The sequence below is a fragment of the Vipera berus genome (assembly GCF_964194415.1).
Source record: "Vipera berus genome assembly, chromosome: 2".
NCBI classification, from domain to species: Eukaryota; Metazoa; Chordata; class Lepidosauria; order Squamata; family Viperidae; genus Vipera; species Vipera berus.
In genome coordinates, this window is record NC_138203.1 from 216,730,195 (window position 1) to 216,751,549 (window position 21,355).

General features: G+C 41.0%; 1 protein-coding gene across 1 annotated transcript in view; it reads right to left on the minus strand.

The window, feature by feature from the left end:
- CDHR4 (cadherin related family member 4) overlaps window positions 1–18,471 on the minus strand; it is a gene marked incomplete at both ends in the record, with an annotated part of 44,141 nt that extends 25,670 nt beyond the window's left edge. The window contains 11 exons of the mRNA XM_081319046.1: window positions 3,590–3,692; window positions 3,988–4,135; window positions 4,508–4,691; window positions 6,267–6,400; window positions 7,689–7,792; window positions 8,127–8,222; window positions 8,468–8,559; window positions 8,913–9,060; window positions 10,116–10,303; window positions 16,765–16,785; window positions 18,399–18,471. Of these exons, the coding sequence (XP_081175172.1) occupies window positions 3,590–3,692; window positions 3,988–4,135; window positions 4,508–4,691; window positions 6,267–6,400; window positions 7,689–7,792; window positions 8,127–8,222; window positions 8,468–8,559; window positions 8,913–9,060; window positions 10,116–10,303; window positions 16,765–16,785; window positions 18,399–18,471 (1,291 nt within the window). The remainder of the gene's footprint in view (window positions 1–3,589; window positions 3,693–3,987; window positions 4,136–4,507; window positions 4,692–6,266; window positions 6,401–7,688; window positions 7,793–8,126; window positions 8,223–8,467; window positions 8,560–8,912; window positions 9,061–10,115; window positions 10,304–16,764; window positions 16,786–18,398) is intronic.
- Window positions 18,472–21,355: the final 2,884 nt, after the last annotated feature.

The window sequence follows — 21,355 nt, forward strand, 5'->3', positions numbered from 1 at the left end:
AAAATAGGTACTATAGAACAACTAGTGAGAAAAAGGCAATTTACTGGAAGGCAAGCTAAAGAAATTAACTCCTGCTACTTCATCTCTCCCATTTCACCTTACATCTGTCTTTATTTTTTCTGGGCAGCTGGGCATACTGCCAAACAAAACACTGGCTATAGCTACCAAATCATTTGTCATTTCCAATACCTCTGGGGTATAGTGAAGTTCAGAAACACTGCTGGAAACAAAGATAATGCTTGAGGCAGGTGTTTTGTTCTGAACCATGGCACCTCGATTTTTTAAGAAATCTAAAAATAAAAATAAGATCAGGTATGATATGAAGCCTGGCAGCCACTAAATGAGATCTCTGTAGCCACATTCCCACTCTGGAATCCATACTAGAGACCCATGAGGTAGGACTATATACAGCTAAGCACCATCACACGGAGGATGAGTAGGCATATCTTTAGAAAGATTCATACATTGACTTAATATGGTTAGAGCCTAACAACAACAACAATTAAAATAAAAATAAAAATTGGAAGGGACTTTGGAGGTCTTCTAGTCCACTCCCCTGCTCAGGCAGGAAACCCTATACCATTTCAGACAAATGGCTGTCCAGTCTCTTCTTAAAAACTTCCAGTGTTGGAGCATTCACAGCTTCTGGAGGCAGGTTGTTCCACTGATTAATTGTTCTGTCAGGAAATTTCTCCTTAGTTCTAGGTTACTTAGTTTCCATCCATTGCTTCTTGCCCTCAGGTGCTTTGGAGAATAGTTTGACTCCCTCTTCTTTGTGGCAGCCCCTGAGATATTGGAACACTGCTATCATGTCACCCCTAGTCCTTCTTTTCATTAAATTAAAAGGTAAAGGTAAAGGTTCCCCTGCACATGCGTGCTAGTCGTTTCCAACTCTAGGTGCTCATCTCCATTTCAAAGCCGAAGAGCCAGCGCTTGTCCGAGGACGTCTCCGTGGTCATGTGGCCAGCATGACTAGATGCCAAAGGCGCACGGAACGCTGTTACCTTCCCACCGTAGTGGTCCCTATTTTTCTACTTGCATTTTTACGTGCTTTAGAACTGCTAGGTTGGCAGAAGCTGGGACGAGTAACAGGCATACCCAATTCCAGCAACTGTTCCTTATGTGTTTTAGCCTCTCCTAATCATCTTTGTTGCTCTTCTCTGTACTCTTTCTAGATCCACAACATCTCTTTTACATTGTGGTGACCAAAACTTGGTAAGTGTGGCCTTACCAAGGCATTGTAAAGTGGTATTAACACCTCACATGATCTTGATTCTATCCCTCTGTTAATGCATCACATTAATTTGCATCACAACAGCCACCCTACCCTATAACAGCTTGATTCTTTGTATATACTGCCATTCTGCTAAATTTGCTCAACTTGTATATGAATTTTAAGTGGACTGCCCTAAAATCAATAGTCATGCTCCTTTGGGGAAAGGATTATTCTAATACTTATAGGAATATTTAGAGTTACATATTAAATAGCCTCTGCAACATTTCCCATTTGCTATAATTTTATTATTTCAATTGTATTAATTTTTTGATGGATTTGTCAAACATGCATTTTGGTAGTCTATCCTGGGCTTTCTGACTGATCTGCTTTCTATGGGGTAGGACACAGATCACGGGTAGCTTTTGTTTGCCTATCACAAATTTACTTAGCAATTGTCTCCAGTCAGGCACCAGTGAATGGCTCACATCAGTCTCATCCAACTGCTGTTTTTCAGTTGCTTCCTTTGGTCTCTTAGATGCCTTTACATTAATATGCTGATAACTTGTTGTTGTTGTTAGCTGCAAAGTCATGTCCGACCCATCACAACCCTATGGACAACGTTCCTCCAGGCCTTCCTGTCCTCTACCATCTTCTGGAGTCCATTCAAGCTCACGCCTACTGCTTCAGTGACTCCATCCAGCCACCTCATTCTCTGTCGTCCCCTTCTTCTATTGCCCTCGATCTTTCCCAGCATTAGGCTCTTCTCCAGTGAGTCCTTCCTTCTCATTAGGTGGCCAAAGTATTTGAGTTTTAGCTTCAGGATCTGGCCTTCTAAAGAGCAGTCAGGGTTGGTCTCCTGTAGGACTGACCAGTTTGATCGCCTTGCAGTCCAAGGGACTCACAGGAGTCTTCTCCAGCACCACAGTTCAAAGGCCTCAATTCTTTGGTGTTCAGCCTTTTTTATGGTCCAGCTTTCGCTGCCATATATTGCAACTGGGAAGACCATAGCCTTGACTATACGCACTTTTGTTGACAGGGTGATGTCTCTGCTTTTTAGTGTGCTGTCTAGATTTGCCATGGCTTTCCTCCCCAGGAGCAAGCGTCTTTTAATTTCTTGGCTACAGTCCCCATCTGCAGTGATCTTGGAGCCCAGGAAAATAAAATCTGTCACTACCTCCATTTCTTCCCCATCTATTTGCCATGAATTGAGAGGGCCGAATGCCATGATCTTGTTTTTCTTAATGTTAAGTTTCAACCCAACTTTTGCACTCTCCTTCTTCACCCGCAACAAGAGGCTCTTTAGTTCTTCTTCACTTTCTGCCATTAGAGTGGTATCATCTGCATATCTTAGGTTGTTGATATTTCTTCCAGCAATCTTAATTCCAACTTTTGATTCATCTAGCCCTGCCTTTCTCATGATGTGCTCTGCATATAAGTTAAATGGGCAGGGCGACAGTATACAGCCTTGCTGGACTCCTTTCCCAATTTTGAACTAATCAGTGGTTCCATGTTCAGTTCTCACCGTTGCTTCTTGGCCCACGTATAGGTTTCTCAAGAGACAAATAAGATGGTCTGGTAAGCCCATCTCTTTAAGAACTTGCCACAGTTTGTTATGATCCACACAATCAAAGGCTTTGGTATAGTCAATGAAGCAAAAGTAGATGTTTTTCTGGAACTCTCTAGCTTTCTCCATGATCCAGCGTATGTTGGCAATTTGATCTCTAGTTCCTCTGCCTCTTCGAAATCCTGCCTGTACTTCTGGTAGTTCTCGATCCACATACTGCTGGAGTCTAGCTTGTAGGATTTTAAGCATAACTGCTGATAACTGCTTCTGTACAAACTAATAATTGCCCTCTTTTACTATCAATACCTGAAAAAAAAGTGTTATCATTTGACTGATCAATGACTATGAAAACAGGAAATTGTTTATCAAGAAAATTACATGACATTGTAGTCACTAAATGTGAAGCTCAGTTCAAACATTTGACCTTTTCTCATGCTTAAAGAATTTTGAGTTCTTATTTAGGAAAAAATATATATTTGTAGTTATTAATCTGTGGTCTTGACTGTCTCGATGCAGAGTTTTATTTTATTTTATTTTATATGAAGGGCAGGAAATTGCACAATAGTATATAAGTTAGGTTTGCTTTTCTGCATAAAATTATATTACATTAGTAATACTTTTCTATTACATTAGTAATACATTCTAAATTTATTTTCATCAACAAATTTCAAATGGTTATTTATGCATCCATGGCCCAACATTTGAAGGAGACATCTTCTAGTCCTAGAATTCTGCCAGGTTTCAATTACTTCATCAATATCCAGGAATAACAAACTTCAAATAGTACTTTTTCACAATGTCGTACTTACTGGTTTGTGCAGGACTTCCTTCATCTATCACTAGAATGGCAGCTTTGTACTGAAAGTTAAGACTGGCCATACTTTCTGAATCATAGTCCAAACTGCTATTTACCTGTCAGACCATAGGATAGAAAGATCAGGAGAAAGAGGCAGAAGTTACTTTTAGTTATTAACCCATGGCAGAAAAGCTTATAGTATCTTCTACAAAAACAGAGATCTTTCATCAACTGAGATCCAAAGCACGAATCAGGGTCCTTAAAGCATCAAAATCTAAATGGGAATTCAGTGTCCCTTTGAGCTTTAGGTGTACTGTGCATTTAAATGCACATTTTTAGTACCGCTCACATGAATTGATGCGGAGGAATTTACTCAAGCCTTACCTGATATATACCTAGCCACTGGCTCACCTGCAAATTTGGGCCATTCATTTTAAAGCTATAAGGTGGATTCTGGTCAACTATATTGTATTTCAAGCTGCTATTCATACTCTCTGGATCATAACAAGACAGAGGCAAAATGGTGCTCCCAACTGAAATGTTCTCTGGAATCTCAGTTCTGGAATTAAGCAAAAATAATCACAAGAGGTAGGGGGTTCTGATTTCTCCAAAGCATTATCCCACTGTTACTTAACTTGCATGACTTCCAGATTTGTTGGATTATGAAGTCAAAACCACCACAGTCCCTGGAGCTGATCTTTAATTGGCTAAGAAATTTACCTGGATGTATTTATCTTTAAGCAATCCCAAACTCTCTTCCCACTTAGCAGTCTGACTTCTATATTTCTCACTTCAGAAATAGTAGTCCTCCTAATCACCTAAATCTACCACACAGGCATCCCTATGCAGAAAGTTAGACATCCTCAAATTGACTCTATTACTCTATGTTTTCTTGGCTCAAGCTACCACAATTTCCTTTGTGGAGACTTACACAAACACAGCAGGAAAACACCGGGGTCCTTCCAAGTTCTCCTGTTTCACAGTAATGTTGACAATGATGCTGGCATGATCAGCGTGATTGAGCATATTGTAAGCTTTCACCTCCAGCTGGGTGTTGACTAAGCTTGGATTGTGTTTCAGATCTAAGTAGTAAGTGGTCTTGATGATGCCTGAAACTGTATAATTAAAAAATACTATTTTATTAAGAAATTTAATTACAGTTGGAAAAAACTAATACAAACTAAACCTAGAGAAAGAGAAAAGAATGGAAAGAAAAAAAAGTACAGTAAAAAAAGAAAAAGAAAGAAGAAAAGCAAAGAAAATATAATGAGGAAAAAGAAAAGAAATGAAGATGAAGTGACTTCCAACCTTCCTCACAACAAATATATTTAATAACTCTTCAGCGTCTATAAACACATATCTCTTCATCTCATATCCCATCCCTTAGCTATATGCAAATTCATTAAAAAAAAACCAACAACAACTTTTCAACCCTGGTGTCAGCAAAAAGCTCATAAAGGGTTGCCAGAAAATTACAAAAAAACAATAATTTTAACCTTGATTATATAAACAATTTTATATTCCTTCCTTTGATTTCTAATAGTGTAAAGTCAATCAATTACTGTTCTAGGATTTTATTTCTCTTCAATTCTCCTTTATCCTATGACCAAGATTTCTTCAAGGCTTTAACAAGCCTCTTGTAGATCCAATAAGAAAATATTTTTCCAATCATTCTCTTGGTTCATCATTTATATTTTCCTTAACTTTTTTTTAAAAAAACTTCAGTCAGTTTCTTTGATATATCTAGTATAGTGACCTATTCAAAATTGTTCTCTTATTAGATGAAATCTGTTTCTCATTTATTGTTCCTTCATTAATATCTTTTAGACACAGAATACCTATGGAAGCAGACATTATTACTGACACTGTTGATACTGTAGTTACTTAATTTATGGATCTATTCTTCAAAGATCTCCTTTAATATTTCTGATAATATTTTGTATCATTTTGTATCATCCCAGTATTAATTAGCATTAATATTTTTCATCTCCTGCTTAAAATCTTTAGTTCCCTCTAGTCTAGTCACTGTGTCTAGTTTCTAAAATCATCACTTATCTTTTATCTCACTTGCAGTTGCCATAATAATCAAAATAATTATGTTTCCTACAAGAGGTTATTTTTTATAGTTAATTCCAAAATCTTATAGAAAAATTCAATACTCCAAATTTACCTTGACCCTTATAACTTTCTTAGATCAAAATCTTATTTAGCTTTTTGCTAAATAGGGCAAAACTCAACAACTGTTTTGCTTAGTAATGAAAATTTTAGACCCAGTTGTGGCTGTAAGGAATGCATAGGCAAATTCCAAAGTAATTAGAAACTTAGTGTCCTTTAAAAGCCATAGTTCATCTTCTGGGGTTCAAACGCATAGAAAACTGCTGTCCTGCAGTCTCCTTGCTAGGAGTAGCCATTGGAGCACATATGGGCAATCCTGTCCTCTCCTTATCTGGAATGCTTCCAAGGAACTGGTCTACTGACAAATTCCTTGGTCTTTACCACTTATTTTTTACTTTTGTTGCTTTTACACAGCTGTCTTCAGTTCACCATACCTCCCCTGGAGTCCATATAAGGAAGAAAGATTGATTCTCAGCCTCTTGAAGGCAAGAGGACTGGCAATTGAAAATCAGTATAGCTGCTAGAGACTTCCTGAGATGGGGTGGATGCGATGGCTTACCTGGGGCTTTCATTACCTGGGTCAATGGTAAAAGAGTTTGTGCTTGGGGAGATGATCTGGTAGAGCACATTATCCCCACTCGCATGAACCTTTATGATGTTGAACAAGGGTGGTACATTTTCCGGTATTGAACTTGCAACTGATGATTCCCTGAATCATGAAGACAAAGGTATGAATAACTCTTTCTGAATCAAGAGTCCATTGAGCACAATACTGTTTACTCTGCCTACTTAAAATAAAAAAAATAGTTTAATGGTTACATGGGCACAAAACTATAAACATTGATGGGGATATAGCCTGAAAGAAATCTGTCCCCATGCATGTCTATCTCAAAGTTCCAAATATATCTGGTTAATGTAATGGTATTTGGTTAAACTATAAGTATGGATCATAGTCCAGTCTGTTCAATCTATGTGTCCTAAACCTATGAGGTAGAAGAGTCAGGAAACATATTCTTATACTGTCCTAGACAACAGAAAGAGGATCAAGTCTCCTCATCCCCTTTCTGCAATAAATTTTAGATCTAGAATTTTGTGTTCACTGCAGGGATTTCAGAAATCTCAGTAGAAAACATAACATCCCAAGAATTCCAGAAGTGTGCAGCTTGATTCAGGCTTTGGCTGTTCTAGTTCTTTCTCCAGAGAAGGGTATAAGCCGTGCACGATGGATGGAGCATAGATGATTCCTCATGTGCTGAGGTTTCCGTTAGTAACAAGTAGCCCTAACTCAGACCATGCATGATTGAGCAGACAGCTTTTTTAGAGGTGCCAGCAAAGCATCATTTTGAGCAGTGCATCTTCAAAGTCCAATATATGTAATCTTCAACTTGCAACCATTTATTTAGTAGCCATTAAAAATTAGAATGGCATTGAAAAAAGTGATTTATGACACTTACAGCAGCATCCCCGTGTTCACGTGATCAATATTCGGTTGCTTGGCAACTGGCATGTATTTATGATGGTTTCAGTGTCGCTGGGTCATGTGATCACCTTTTGCGAACTTCTGACAAGCCAAGTCAATGGGAAAGCCAGATTCACTTAATAACCATGTTATTAACAACTGCAGTAATTTAACATGTGTAGCAAGAAAGGTCACAAAATGGGGAAAAACTCACTTAACAACTGTCTTGCTTAGCAATGGAAAATTGGGGTTCAATAGTGTTCATAAGTCAAGGACTACCTGTAAGTATCATAGAGGATTCTGAGATTGTACTATAAGATTAAATGGGATTTCACGTGACCAGATCTGAAGTGATAAATATTCCCTAACATAATTCCAATTCTGTGCCATTCACTGCAAGGGATTCTGGAGTACTGTATGCCTTTCAAGGATATAATGGTAGAGCAGGATGTCTTGGCTCTACCAATTTGTTGGCAACCCAACGTGCACATCTAAATATCACCATATCTTTCTACCCACCCCCAATTCTCCAACTCACGTGAAACTGACTTTGTTATGGTGGACAGGGTTCACCTGGATAGACAGAGGCACTTTGCAACTTCTTGAAGCACCATCGCTGACCGCAATGTTTAGTGAGAATGTCTGCAGGGGCAATACAGGAAAGGTTAGCTGAAGCCAAGAGGCCCAATGAAGAAGCCTACAGTTCCATAGAAGCCTTAGAAACAGATAATTCTCTGAAATTATTGGAAACTATGCAATTAGAAAAGTCCAAAGGCCTGAAATGAGACATGTGGAAATCAAAGTCTAGTGGCAAAATGCCGATGAAAACAACAGAAGCTCCCTGCAGGCATGCAATTCTCTTTGGGATTGTTTGGGATATGACCGAGAACCAAGGAATAACATGTCTTGAATGGACTCCCACTATTTCAGTAGGCTGCTAAGCAGATATATGTGCAGCACAAACAATAGCATATACCTTGCCAGCTTGTTCACGAGTGAAACCTGTGGCAGGTGCCTGCAGGATTCCTTCTGAAGTTATGACAAAAGGCAAGGAAGAATCCTCAATGGTGAACTGCGATAAGGAAAGACAGTGCGGAGATTATAAAGTAGACAATACCTGCACCTGTTGCCCAGCCACTGGCTCTCACCCTGTCTGAGTCACCCTTCAAAATGCCAGCTCCCCACAGATGATCACTTTCTCTCAGATGATCCACAAGAATTCCTCCTCCCATTTGTGGATAACAATTTGTCCCTCCTTGTGATCACAGAGCTTTTCTCAAGCACATTCCTGCTTTTTCTTCCAACCACTGCACTTACGGTCAGTCTGCCTGTGCCCCGCCTCTTCAAGACAGTTGTGTAGATTGTTTCTCCAGGTCGAATGTCCTCTGAAACTTGTATAGGCAACCGTCCTATGATATATGAGAGATGGAGAAAAAAATTAGCATGGTAGTGAATTGAACATGGCAACATGGGCAAGCTGAGATTGAACAGTCCCTCATTTTAGGATTATGAGACCCTTTGGGCAATTCTACTCCACTCTCTTCTATTCTTGGTCAAAATAATATTTTGTTACCCTGTGCTAGTCAAGATCTGCTCCATGTTGATGGAAAATTCAACACATCCCACTGCCTACTGACTAATAATCCCCCATCTCATCCAACTCTACTATAATACTACGTTAAAATGTTCTTCATTAAAGCACTTTTATCTTTTGCTGAATATGCCCAAACTAACTTAATCAAGGAAACTGAAGCATTCTTACCTATGTCAATGCACAATAATCTCTTTGCTTCATTAACTTGAACAAAGAGTTGAACATCTTTTGTCTTTCCTCCACAATTTGCAGTGAATGTTAAGGCATACAGATTCACCACTCTGGCATCTAGAGAAGCACTGGGACTAAGCCTCAACTGGGAATCAAAAGAAAGAGCCTTGGTTTGATTGTTAAGTAAGCATTAAAACATAGTGGTGTCCACCAACCTCTTCCCTCCCCTGTCCATCTCTGAGGGTATCTCCACCAAAGGACTGTCAGCCACTTCAAAAGCAACCCTGGATCTCAATAATTTCTTTAACATCAGCTGTGTCTGAGGGCTTAGCCAAGTTATTGCTAACTCAGCAATGTGGTGTTTGAGTCCACCGTAAAAGTGATCTTTTTTAATTAAAAAGAACACAGAACTCTGTGGAATTTATGGTTAGTCTATTTCCCCATTCCAGAGTTTTTGGTAGAAACTGTTTTCAGTCTCCCTTCTTAGGAACTCTGGGATGATGAAGTTTTTATTAACCTTATATTTCATCCTTTCAGTTCTTCTAGTTTACTGTTAATATGCACACCGCTCTTCATCAAGTACTGCAAAATGATTTACAGAATGAATATAAAATATAAAACCAAGAATTGCAAAGAAAACCATATAATCAAATGCCATAGTCAGCAGTGAACCTATCAAAACCTCACCTGAATAAATACATATCTTAATTCATAAAGTGTACTCTTGAGAACTACTTCATGAACATCAAACATAAGAGAGTTCCAAAGTGAAGATGCCACAAATGATGAAGTTCTTGTTTAGATTACCATCATTCATTGATAACATCATAAATAAAGCCCTTCCTAAGATCTTCTCAGGGTTAGATGAGGTATTCTTTACTAAACCCACCAATCACTTCTGCTCTGCATCGGAGAAACAGAACCACAGTCCCTTTCTCAACCTCAAACCTGAGCCCTCAGATTTGTTGGACCAGAGGTCCATTACCATGTTTATCTGGGATACTCCAAATTGTAATCTTAAAGCTTCAGAGCACATGTGGTTGAAGGAAGCTGAAACACTTAGTAGCAGGAGTCCAAATTGTTTGTAAATTATTACAAAAATTCCCTATATCATTTAGCATTTCCTTGGCCATCAAGACAAATACTATTCCTCAAAAATCATCCTAAGGTATATTGGGCTGGCTATATTATCTTGTTTACCTCATAGTTGCCAACGGATAAGATGTTTAGAAAGTTGAAAAAAGAGGAAACCGGGTTGACGCTCTTCAGGTATGTATCAGGCACATAGCTTGAGTTTGTACAATTGACAGATAAGGTAGCCACAAGTGAATTTGGTTCCAGATTGTCTTCCAGTTCCACCGTTTTAGGAAGGTCTCCAAACACTACAGCTAAGAGAAGGATCAGCAGGAGAATGTTGATTTTATGTCACCACTAATGATAGCAAGGACCATCTGCTAAGAACTGCATAGGAGCTTCTCCTAATAGCAACTTTGGTCTGGAATGCTCTTCCTGCTGAAATTCACCTATTTCTTCATCCAGCCTTGCGTGTAGAGCAAGGGTCTCCAACCTGTGGGCTGCAGCCCCCTACCGGGCCACAGCCTATTGGCCACCAGGCTGCATGAGTGGCTGGCTGGTGTGCATGTGTGCATGCACACAGCCCCATTTGCACGAATGTCAGTGTTTGCATAAGCATTGCCACAAGCATGGGCATTCACAGCCCCACTCACACAAGCGTCACCACAAGCATTGAGGGCATTTGTGGCTCCACTCGTGTGAGCGCTCATGGCCCCATTCAGGTAAGCAATGGGTGTTCATGCACGCACACGCATTCACTCTACCCATCCCTTCTTTCCCCCTGCTCCAGGCCACCAACCCCCAAAGGTTGGGGGAACTCTGGTGTTTTATGGTGTTTTTTGTTTGATTCTCCTTCGTTCCCTCTCTTTTTTAACTGAAGGTGCTGTTTTTGCAGTGTTTTAACCTACTGATATGCTCTTGCATTTTAACTGTGGACTGGAAACTTCTTGAGTTTTACAATAATGGAAAATACATAAAAATAAATAACTGAACAAAAAGAAAGAAAATAAAGAAATCCTTGCTAATAAAAGATTCTTTTGTCTTCAATTATTTATTTCTAAATAAAGTTTATTTTTTAAATAAAAATGAATTTATTTCCAATTTAATAAACAGGAGCTACTTTATCCTCTGCACTACTTTTGCATTTTTTTTTATTTTTTGACTCAAAAAAATTCATATTCAATATTTAAGAACAATGAGATGATGAAGCAGAAATGGGGAACCTCTGACCCTTCTAATACAGCTGGATTACAATGACCAGTAGTGAGGCTTGTCAAGAGCTGTAGTTTAGTTACATCTGGAAGGTTCCTCAATTCTCCTGTTAAGAACCTACAATTTATTTCATGGTGTTATTTGTTGAGCTCCTGCCCAGCATACTCTCTTCCGAAATCTAAGGTATGTTTTCTACCACAAGCAAGAAATATAGCAGGAATGTCAATGAGGTATGACTGGGGGAAAAACAAGATGATGGCTGTAAAAACATGATTGAAGGAATTCATACATATTCAACCACATTGTCACGGCCACCATCTTCACATTTTATACACATCCTGTGAATACCCCTGAAACATAGGAGGTCCTCTTAGGCACAATGGGAAAACTGGTTCCTGAAGGATGCTTTAATATTCCCCTTTTTCTCCTACTTGTCTCCCCAATTATGAAACATTTATGCCTCTGAGGCCGGACTCCAGTGACTGCCTGTTTTCCTGTATTTTTTTCTCCTGTTGCTTTTATCCTTCTGAACAAATTCTTCACCTAGCATATAAAGAAAAATGCTCCTAAATTCCTAAAGTCATCATGAGACCCCCAAATTTAGGAGAGCTGTTTTGTTAACAGCGTGGGAACACATTCACGCACTGCAGGAGAAAGTTTGAACAAATATTTGTTGGAATGCAGAAAGTAAGCCAAAATGGTTTAAGAGGATCCAAAAACATACCTAGCTTTGCCTTTATTACAGATCATCCTTCTCCAAGCTTTCTGAATGCGTTAGATAACAATTTACAGTGCTGGCTGAGAATGGTGGGAGGTATAGTCAAGAACATTTGCACAGTAATGGGTTTGCAAAAGCCTTGCACTAATCTCATCAAGCCTTTTTTTAAAAAAAACCCTTCTTTCCTGAAAACAATGTCTTTAAATGAATTATAGTTAATTATATTTAGTTAGCACAGATTCATGATCCAAGGGAAAAAAATCTAAAACCTGTTCTTCAATGATAGGATATAAAATTATATAGAAAACCTGAAGGTCTATTGGACTGTTCTAGGGATCTAAAATGGGGAGGATGGGGAGGAACAGGCTTCAGCTCAACCCTGACAAGACTGAGTGGCTGTGCGTGTTGGCATCTCGGGAAATGCAGAATATTCCATCTCTTAATATGGGGGGTGAGCTATTACCCCCCATAGATCGGGCTCGCAACTTGGGGGTCCTTCTAGATTCACAGCTCTCCTTAGAAGATCATATAGGAGCTGTGACTAGGGGGGCCTTCGCCCAGGTTCGCCTGGTGCGCCACTTGCGGCCCTATCTAGACCGGGATGCCTTGCGTACAGTCACTCATGCACTCGTGACCTCTTGTTTGGACTACTGCAATGCTCTCTACATGGGGCTGCCCTTGAGGACCACTCGGAGGCTTCAACTGGTGCAGAATGCAGCCGCGCGAGTGGTGTTGGGGGTCTCCTGATACTCCCATGTTACACCTCTACTCCGTGAGCTGCATTGGCTGCCGGTTGCCCTCCGGGTGAGATTCAAGGTGCTGGTAATGACCTATAAAGCCCTACATGGCATGGGTCCGGATTACCTACGGCAGCACCTGCTGCCGGCATCAACCTCCCTCCGTCCAGTGCGCTCCCACAGAGTGGGCCTCCTCAGGGTGCCTCCAATCAGAGAATGTCGATTGGTGGCCCCCAGGGGGAGGGCGTTCTCTGTGGGCGCGCCAGACCTATGGAACCGCTTGCCGGTTGAGCTCCGGATGGCTCCCGACCTTCGCTCCTTCCGGCGCGATTTAAAAACTTATTTATTTGAACAATCTGGCCTGGTTTGATGGGTTTGGGGTTGGATCTAATTTTAACATAGTTTTAATCATTGTATTATAATGGGCATGATTATTTAATTCTTTTAACTTCTTTTAACTTTTGTATTTATATTCTGATATTTATTGCCCTGTACACCGCCCTGTACACCGCCTTCGGGAGAAGGGCGGTATAAAAATTTAATAAAACTAATCTAAACTAAAATGTGCAGGCTCAGTTGTATTAATTTTACTTAGTTCCAATAAAATTATTACCCACTTAGGAAATATTTTTCCTCCCTAAGGAAAAGATTTTACACATCCTTTCTTTTTTTCAAAACTATTTCTGCAATTCTAAACCAATTAATTAATAGTACTAGAGGAAAATAAAAAGGGATGCTTTATGTATCAATTTTGGCAATGCTCTACATTTCCTGTTGAAAAAGGAATTTGCACAAAAGTGAAACAACTATCCTGTTTTGTTACCTCAGCAGAACATTTATACACCAACATAGCTGGGGAAGAAAGGGGGCAACTTCCCTCAATTCATATGGGATGGCCTGATTTTTAGGATTTTGTATTTGATTTGATTTGATATGATTATGATTTGATTAAATTTATATGCTGCCCTTCTCCCTGAGGACTCAGGGCGGCTCACAACCATAAAAATTAAAAAAGAAGAAATGATGTGTAAAATCTTTTCCTTAGGGAGGTTAAAAAAAATAAACATATAGCTATATACTGTAAACAGGAAAAATTCAGCTGGCATAGTAAAAATAATTAGTAACCATCAGGCTTTTTTATAAGACTTATTTGTGGAGTTAACTAAAGAAATCTGTTATTCTCAGAAGGAATCAGTAAATCATTTAGCCAATTTGCTATCCAGCGGCAAGCTTAATTGACATTACCTTTAATCTTGTTTTGGACAAATTGTTAAATGAAATTGTGCTGTGATAATCCAGCTCAACTATTTGGGCTTTTATTACTGATACATAAAAATGAGAAAACATCGTCTGCCCAAGTTTTTAGGGACCAAAATGCTACAGCTTCCACATAGCAGACACAGAGGCGATATAGTAAGCAAAAACCAGAATTCTGATTACAGTACTAAAAATCTCTCTGCAAGGAAAGAAGAGATTTTAATGAAAAGGATAGTCTGCTAATGAGGCTATGGAAAGAATAGAGCCAGGTGAGAAAAACAATAGAAATCTCTGGCTGCAGATTGTGAATTGCAATTTGAACTGCAGCTGATAGCAGCCTTTTCTCTTGAAATGCCCCAATTCAGACACTGGTCTGTAACACTGAAGAGCAGCAAATGCTTTCCAAGTTTTGTTTTCCTTCCCACTTGGAGGTAGCAAGGACTGAACTGGGGACCTTCTGCATGAAAAACCTGAGCTTGTCCCCCCCCCCTCCTCGCAAGGTGCACAAGGGTTTGCTTGGCAAGACACCAGCAATTTGAAATAGATTGTTGAGCATAACCCTGCAGTCAAACATCAGAACCCTGAAACTAAGGGAGGATGTGCTGATACAGTATATTTCTTTCCTGGTACTGAATTTGCCTTTATATGTCATTTTATTATCTTTCGCTTTATGTACATTTTGAACAGTTGGGGTTTTACTCTCATTGCCATCTTGGCTATCAACTTTTACATCATGAGGCAAATTCCCTAAACAGGCAAAGATAGTGGCACTCCTCTCCTCCAAATCAAACTCCTATAAAGTGTTTGTATAAATATGTCAGATGTAAGTCAGGAATTGTACTTCTTGGGTGAGCTGGGTGCAAAAGGACTACTGGTCAAAAGCCCCCAATCCCTCAAAGAGCTTGCTGATCGAACAAGACTCAACTGGTCCAGGGAGTCTGTTCTTAACCCTTCTTTCTTCCACAGCAGCCCACCGAGATGGGCAGAATGTGCCCAGGGCTTGATGGCATTTCCTGCCGTTCTCCAGCATTTCATATTCACCCTCCAAATAATGCTTTGGAGTTTGCGGGAGTGTAAGCGTAGCCCATGTCTGCTGAATTATAAAGCAATCCTCTGATTATGCTGTCTGAATTGGGATTGCCCGCATCTCTTTTTCCCCAGATGTCCTGGTCTCCAGGTGCTGGAGCAAAGGCTTGGAACGAAGATTCCTCCCACGAACCTTCGCACCTCAGAACTGCCCCACCACTGAAGGGAAAGAGCATCCAGCAGAATAGCAGGGAGGAGAAGACCAACTGAGGACAGCTGGAAAATTGGGAGAAGAAGAAAAAAAAGACAAATTCAAGAGCCAGTTCACTATTTTATATGTCTCTAAAATAATTCCATGCCTGGGGAAAGAAGAAGAGAAACCTTTTATTAATCAAGTAAGGTGCTTCCTGCTTCTTCTCAGGTCAAGAAAAAAAAAGCTTTTCCCCTAGCTACTCTGAATTCCCAGTTCCCAGTTGCCAACAACAGATATTCCTCGTGAAGCGACAGTGCCTTCTTAACCTAATAAATTTAAACCTAATTAGATATATTGCAGTTTTTTTGTTTTATTTTTATAATGTTTAATTTGGCACTAAGTTGCCCTGAAAGCTATGCTACTAGGTAGAGTGTGTCTTTTTCTTCACGATTAAGCAAATACATCAAATTTCCATCATTGGAAATATGTTGGAATTCAGCACCCATAATTCTCTGCCAGCATCTATGTTGATTGGTAGTAAAGACAGAAACCATAATAGAGAAATCTAGGTGCCAGGTAGAAAAAGACAAAATTAAATTGAGAAATGAGTAAAGTAAATTTAAAAGACATTAGAAAGCAGATGAAACTTAGATACAAAGAATAGGAAGAAGAGTTTAAATAGCACAATTGGCTGGTATTTTATTGTCATTGTTAATTGGTGGATCATTTCTAGTTTATGTTATTGCGTTTTTGTGGTTAATTATTTGGGTTAAGGTACAAACAATAAAAGGGGCGCGGTGGCTCAGTGGGTTAGGACGCTGAGCTTGTCGATCAGAAGGTCGGCAGTTTGGCGGTTCGAATCCCGAGTGCCGCGTAACAGAGTGAGCGCCTGTTACTCGTCCCAGCTTCTGCCAACCTAGCAGTTCGAAAGCACGTAAAAATGCAAGTAGAAAAATAGGGACCACTACGGTGGGAAGGTAACAGCGTTCCGTGCGCCTTTGGCGTCTAGTCATGCCGGCCACATGACCATGGAGATGTCCTCGGACAAGCGCTGGCTCTTTGGCTTTGAAACGGAGATGAGCACCGGCCCCTAGAGTCGGAAACAACTAGCACGCATGTGCAGGGGAACCTTTACCTTTTACAAACAATAAGGAACCTTATAACACCTTAAATGGATGCACTGAGTATCAGATGAGCTCATATGTGATAACTGATATTCCAAGGTGCCACTGAGCTCTCTGTTGCTTTTGCTTCAGCAGACTTACATACCAATCCCCTCCGGAACAAAGATTTTCATGCTCATTAAGACTCCAGAATGTTCTCGGCCCCCTCATTGGATTCTAAAATTTCCTAGGGTGCAATCATATTGTTTTAATCAAACACTGGACATTTTGTAAAGTTATATAGCCCTAGGCAGCCTTGAGGCACCCTGGTGCCTATATGCCCATCTGGTGGCACATGTACTCACATACATATGCTTGGCTATAATCCATGTTTGTCTATATGAAGAGCAGTCAGCTTTGTTTTCACAGCTGTCACACATCAAAGGCTGTTCTTGACCTGCCACTAGCAACCTTGTTTTCAAGCCATTGGTGTCTGGCCATTAAATATGGGGCAAGCAAGTTTCCTTACCTTCAGCTCCGATGCTTGGATCTACAGGTGGGAAGGAAATAAAAGAGAAACGTTTCTTATGCACTGCCTGCTGTGAGTCGAGTTAACTAGCAAATATTACTCAGAAAATTCACTGCTAAATGAGAAATAAAGGCAAATGTTCCCTGACTGCTTTGAACCCATTTTTATGGTGTGATTGCCTTGCCTCTTCCACATAATTTTATGCTGTTCTGCTATTATTTATGCCATCATTTTCCCACCCAAAACACCACTAGGTGCTATTAATCATTTTGATTCATAATGCTCCGTTTGGATTCACCCCTTCTTAGGGAAGGGTGGAAAAGGTTGCTCCAGTTTCTTTTGGATCATCTTTACAACTAGTTCTCTCCTCCTCCAAGAATCTAATCAAGGGCACCAACACTGCACTAATTTCCTGTGTAAATCAGGGCAGGGAAATCAGACACTCTGTCCCATTGTCACAAAGAATACAGGAAACCCCCTTTGGGGAACAGGGAAACTGCTTTTGTAAGACCCAGGATTGCCAACACTTCCAAATGGAAAAAAGAGAGAGAGAAAAAGTTGGGGGAGGTAGATTCCTCCAGATCAAGGAATTAAGCCTGGGTGGGGGACAAAGGAGTGGATCCCCCTAATTAGTCTGGGCCTGAGGACACAGCTAAATAGATGACCTGCCTGTTAAAGGGCAGAGCTAGCACAGGAAGAGCAGAGCAAGAAAAACTGCCTTCCCCCCACCCCCACCCCCTCACACACACTTATACACACTCCAGGCAACACCTTGGAAAACAAACACAAACAAAGACACCAAACAAGCTGTGCCTAGGTCAAGAGCTGCTTTGTTTTTGTTTTTTTTCTCTTAAGAACCGGCGAGGGGAATGGAAGCCATTTGGTTTTGATCAGCTCTGCAGATCCGGCTTCAATCTCTGAGCCTCCCAGCAGATGAAGAGAGGCTGCACTGGAGCTAGGCAGACTGGGTCACTTGCTCTTTGGCAAGTGGGCTTTGACAGATCCCTGCAAGTGTAATTAACACCAACACCCAAATTGGAGGGACAGTTTTGATACGAAGCAACTGCTGCATTTTGCCAGGAGGCCAATGGGGGGGCTCATTTCGAGAGCCCCCTCAAACTCCCTCAAGAACCGTGCAGCTCATGTTCACTACATTACACATAGTATTTGTGCAATCAGTAGTCACTGTGTACAATCACATGCTTCAAGAGATCTGGGGGAAGTATTCTCCAGAAGCGCTTATCTACCTTCGATTCATAGTCCATTTTGCCCTTTCCGCAAGTCTACAAGGATGGGGCCCATGTGTATCGGATGCACCTCTCGCAAGCCTGACGGCCCTTTGGGGAGGGTAATTCAATTCAGAAAAGCCCCCCCCCTCACCAAATAGTTCCCTTACCCGTAGTTCAAAAAACAATCAAAGAGAATAGTTGTAGTTCTGGGTAGCATTGTGAGGTCCTCAATGCATCCTTGATTGGTTTGCCGCAGACGTTTCATTACCAAACTAGGTAACAACATCCATGCTAGTGATGTCTAGCACTAACGATGTTACCTGGTTTGATAAGGAAACATCTGCCACGAAACAACCAAGCTCAGAGAGCACTAAGGACAGTTCAAAAGCACAAGCTAGCTCTTACCTATCCTCCAGGTCGTGAGGAGCAGAAAAAGGAGCAAAGGCCTGTCCCACTCCACTAGGGCAAGCCGCAGCATCTTGTCAAAGTCACTGACTGTCCTCTGCACCTAAGGTTGCCAGATTGTGTTGCTAACAACACTGGGCTGGGCAGGACTAGACACAGAAAAATTCACTTGTGAAAGCTGCAACCCTTTGCTACTAGTCATTTTCTAAGAAATCGGGGTGGGGGGCAAATAAATTAAATAAATAAGTAAATAAAACCCTGTCCAAGAAATGTTGAGAAAAATCCAAGCCCCCTCACTGTTTCTGAGCTCATCTGAGCTTTTTGCTGCCATTCTTTTGTCTAAAAGTACATAAAAAGCACTCCCCAAGATGATATTATGGGCTACTTCAACATAAGCTTCAGCTTTAAAAGTCTTTTCAAAGACAGTTTCCAAAAATAGGGCACGATTATTGGGTGTATAACTAATTCCGTTTATATTTGCTGTAAGAGGAAGGGTCATCCACTAAAGCTCCTGATTTCTTTTAATCAATCAAATTATTTATTGTTTTGACCAAGTCATAACAAATCATAGAAAGCCTACAGAGGGCTTATAGAATAGAAATTAGGCTCATGATTTTGGAAAACGTTGAGGCAAAATCTCTAGTACAGGATGGGGAAATTAAACACATAAATCAAGTTCCATGACAACCATGAAGCAAATACTCTTTGTGCGTTTTTCTTTCTTCTTCTTTTTTAAAGGAGGCTGCAGCTTAGCAAATCAGGTTGGGAGAAGGAAGCTCGTCCCCTTTCCCAGAGACTTTTTCTGACCGACCCCGTTGCCATGCACGTGTTTACCAGAGGACGAGACCTTTCCGGGGGCAGAGACCTGGTCGTGCAGGCAGAGATTGCCAACGTCTTCGCGGGGGAGGGTTGGGCAAGGAAGCCTGGAGCAAAATCTTCACTCAACAGTGTACTTCCTCGGGGTCTTCCTTCCTCTACTCCACCTTACAGAAGCGCTGTGGGGAAAAAGGGAAGGGAGAGAGAAACAATAGAACATTAATATCCAGAAGCTGAATCATAAAAGCTCACAATCGTTTCTCCTGGGGTGGGGGGTGGGGGTGGGGGGAAATGTCATATCCGATGCTGCTGCTGCTAATGATGATGATGATGATGATGGAGGAGGAGGAGGAGGAAGAGGAGGAGGAAGTAATTCTCCGAAATGCCACCTTTCAGACCTGGCATGCTCAGAGTGTCCAGAAGAGCGCGCTGTTGCGCCGTGGTCGCGCGCTTTGGCTGAAGGGCGTCAGGCAGCCTTTTCTGCCGCTCCCGAGCTCGCTTTCTCGGGCTCTCCTCTTGGGCAAACCTCCCGTAAAAATCCGTTCGAAGCTGCTCGCTGGAGGCAGAGTTGCAGCCTTTGAATCATCGGGACAGGCTCGCCGTCTTGACCGCCCGCGTCCATGGGGTAATCCTAGCAGTAGGATTAGCGTTGTTTTCAACTTTCCTGTCTAGTTTACCGCTCTGATATTTCCTCGTGGTCTCGCATCCCAAATAGAGCCGACTGATAGAGGGCAGCAGATTATTTATTTATTTATTTATTTTGTATCTCTTGGCTTCCACGTCGTCCAGACATCTGGTAGCTCTGTCCTGATCAGGACTGACCCTCCATAATTTTTCTAGATGAGTTAGGGTCCACTTGGTGGCCAATGGTACCCGCAGTGGGAGGGGGTTTGGGATGCGAGTTGGCAAATCCGGGGGCCCCCCACCACCATAAAGTGGGCCAGAAGAAAGTCAAAAAGTCTGCCCTAGTAGAGATTTTTTTTTTCTGGAAATGCAAAAGGATTAACAGTTCCCCTACAAGGAATTGCAGTTATAACCTGGTTTATACAGTAGACTAAATTGCCATTGGTTTCACCATGTTTTCTTCAGTAATGCACAACACGCTGAGCCATCATTTACAAACTATGGTGTGTGAAACACGAGGCCTTAACCTAAGCTAACAAAATACACTGTGATTGAATGTATTGCGTGGCCCAAGCACGTAAGAGGATTCTAAAAAGAGAGATTTAAGGAATGCCAGGCTGGAGGGAAGAAAATCTTAAGTTGCAGCTGTGGCCTGCAGACCTGGGGCTCTGAGGGCTGAGGTTTGGGCATCTGCAGATTTGAATATAAATTCTGCTTCCATTTATGGTTGAATTTCCACCTTTGTATTCTTGCACTCTGATGCACAGGCCCTTGAGGGGATTATTCAGTGAGCTGGATTATGATTTATTTGACCTGTTTATGCTTAACCTCATTGCTTTGGGGAATGGCTTATGACATTTTGCAATGCTTTAATTTGTCTTTTATTTGAGACATTATGCCCTGTCCTCCCATTCTGGATGTGGGTTTCATCTTGGTTTCTTTGTAGCTGTGGGAGCCTGCTCACTATGATTCAGTTTTACTGCTTCAAAAAACAGTGGCATATAACAGTGCAATACATGTATTCTCAGAGCTCTTTGCAGAATTAATGGGCATTGTTAAAATTAAGCCAGAGCCAGCCTGATGTAGCACTTGAGGCACCAGGCTAAAAACTGAGAAATTGTGAGTTCTAGTCCTGCCTGGGGCCAGTCACTCTCAGCCCTAGGAAGACAGAAATGGCAAACCACTTCGGAAATCTTGCCAAAGAAAATGCAGGGATTTGTCCAGGCAGTTGCCAAGGTCAAGAACTGACTCAAAGGCGCAATAAATAAATAAATAAATAAATAAATAAATAATAAAACAAAGTACAGAAAAGAAGAGATAACCCTGCAGTTTGGCCTAGATTGCAATGTCCTGGCAGCCCTGAGAATACAAGAATTTGGATGGGCATTTTCAGGGGAAACAAATGCAGATAAATAGATGAATGAACACTTCATAGAAATGGATAAAATACTTGCAATTGTGTGTAAAGGCTCATAGCTGAGAGTGGCTGCTGCTACTAACTGCTGAAGAAGTTGTAG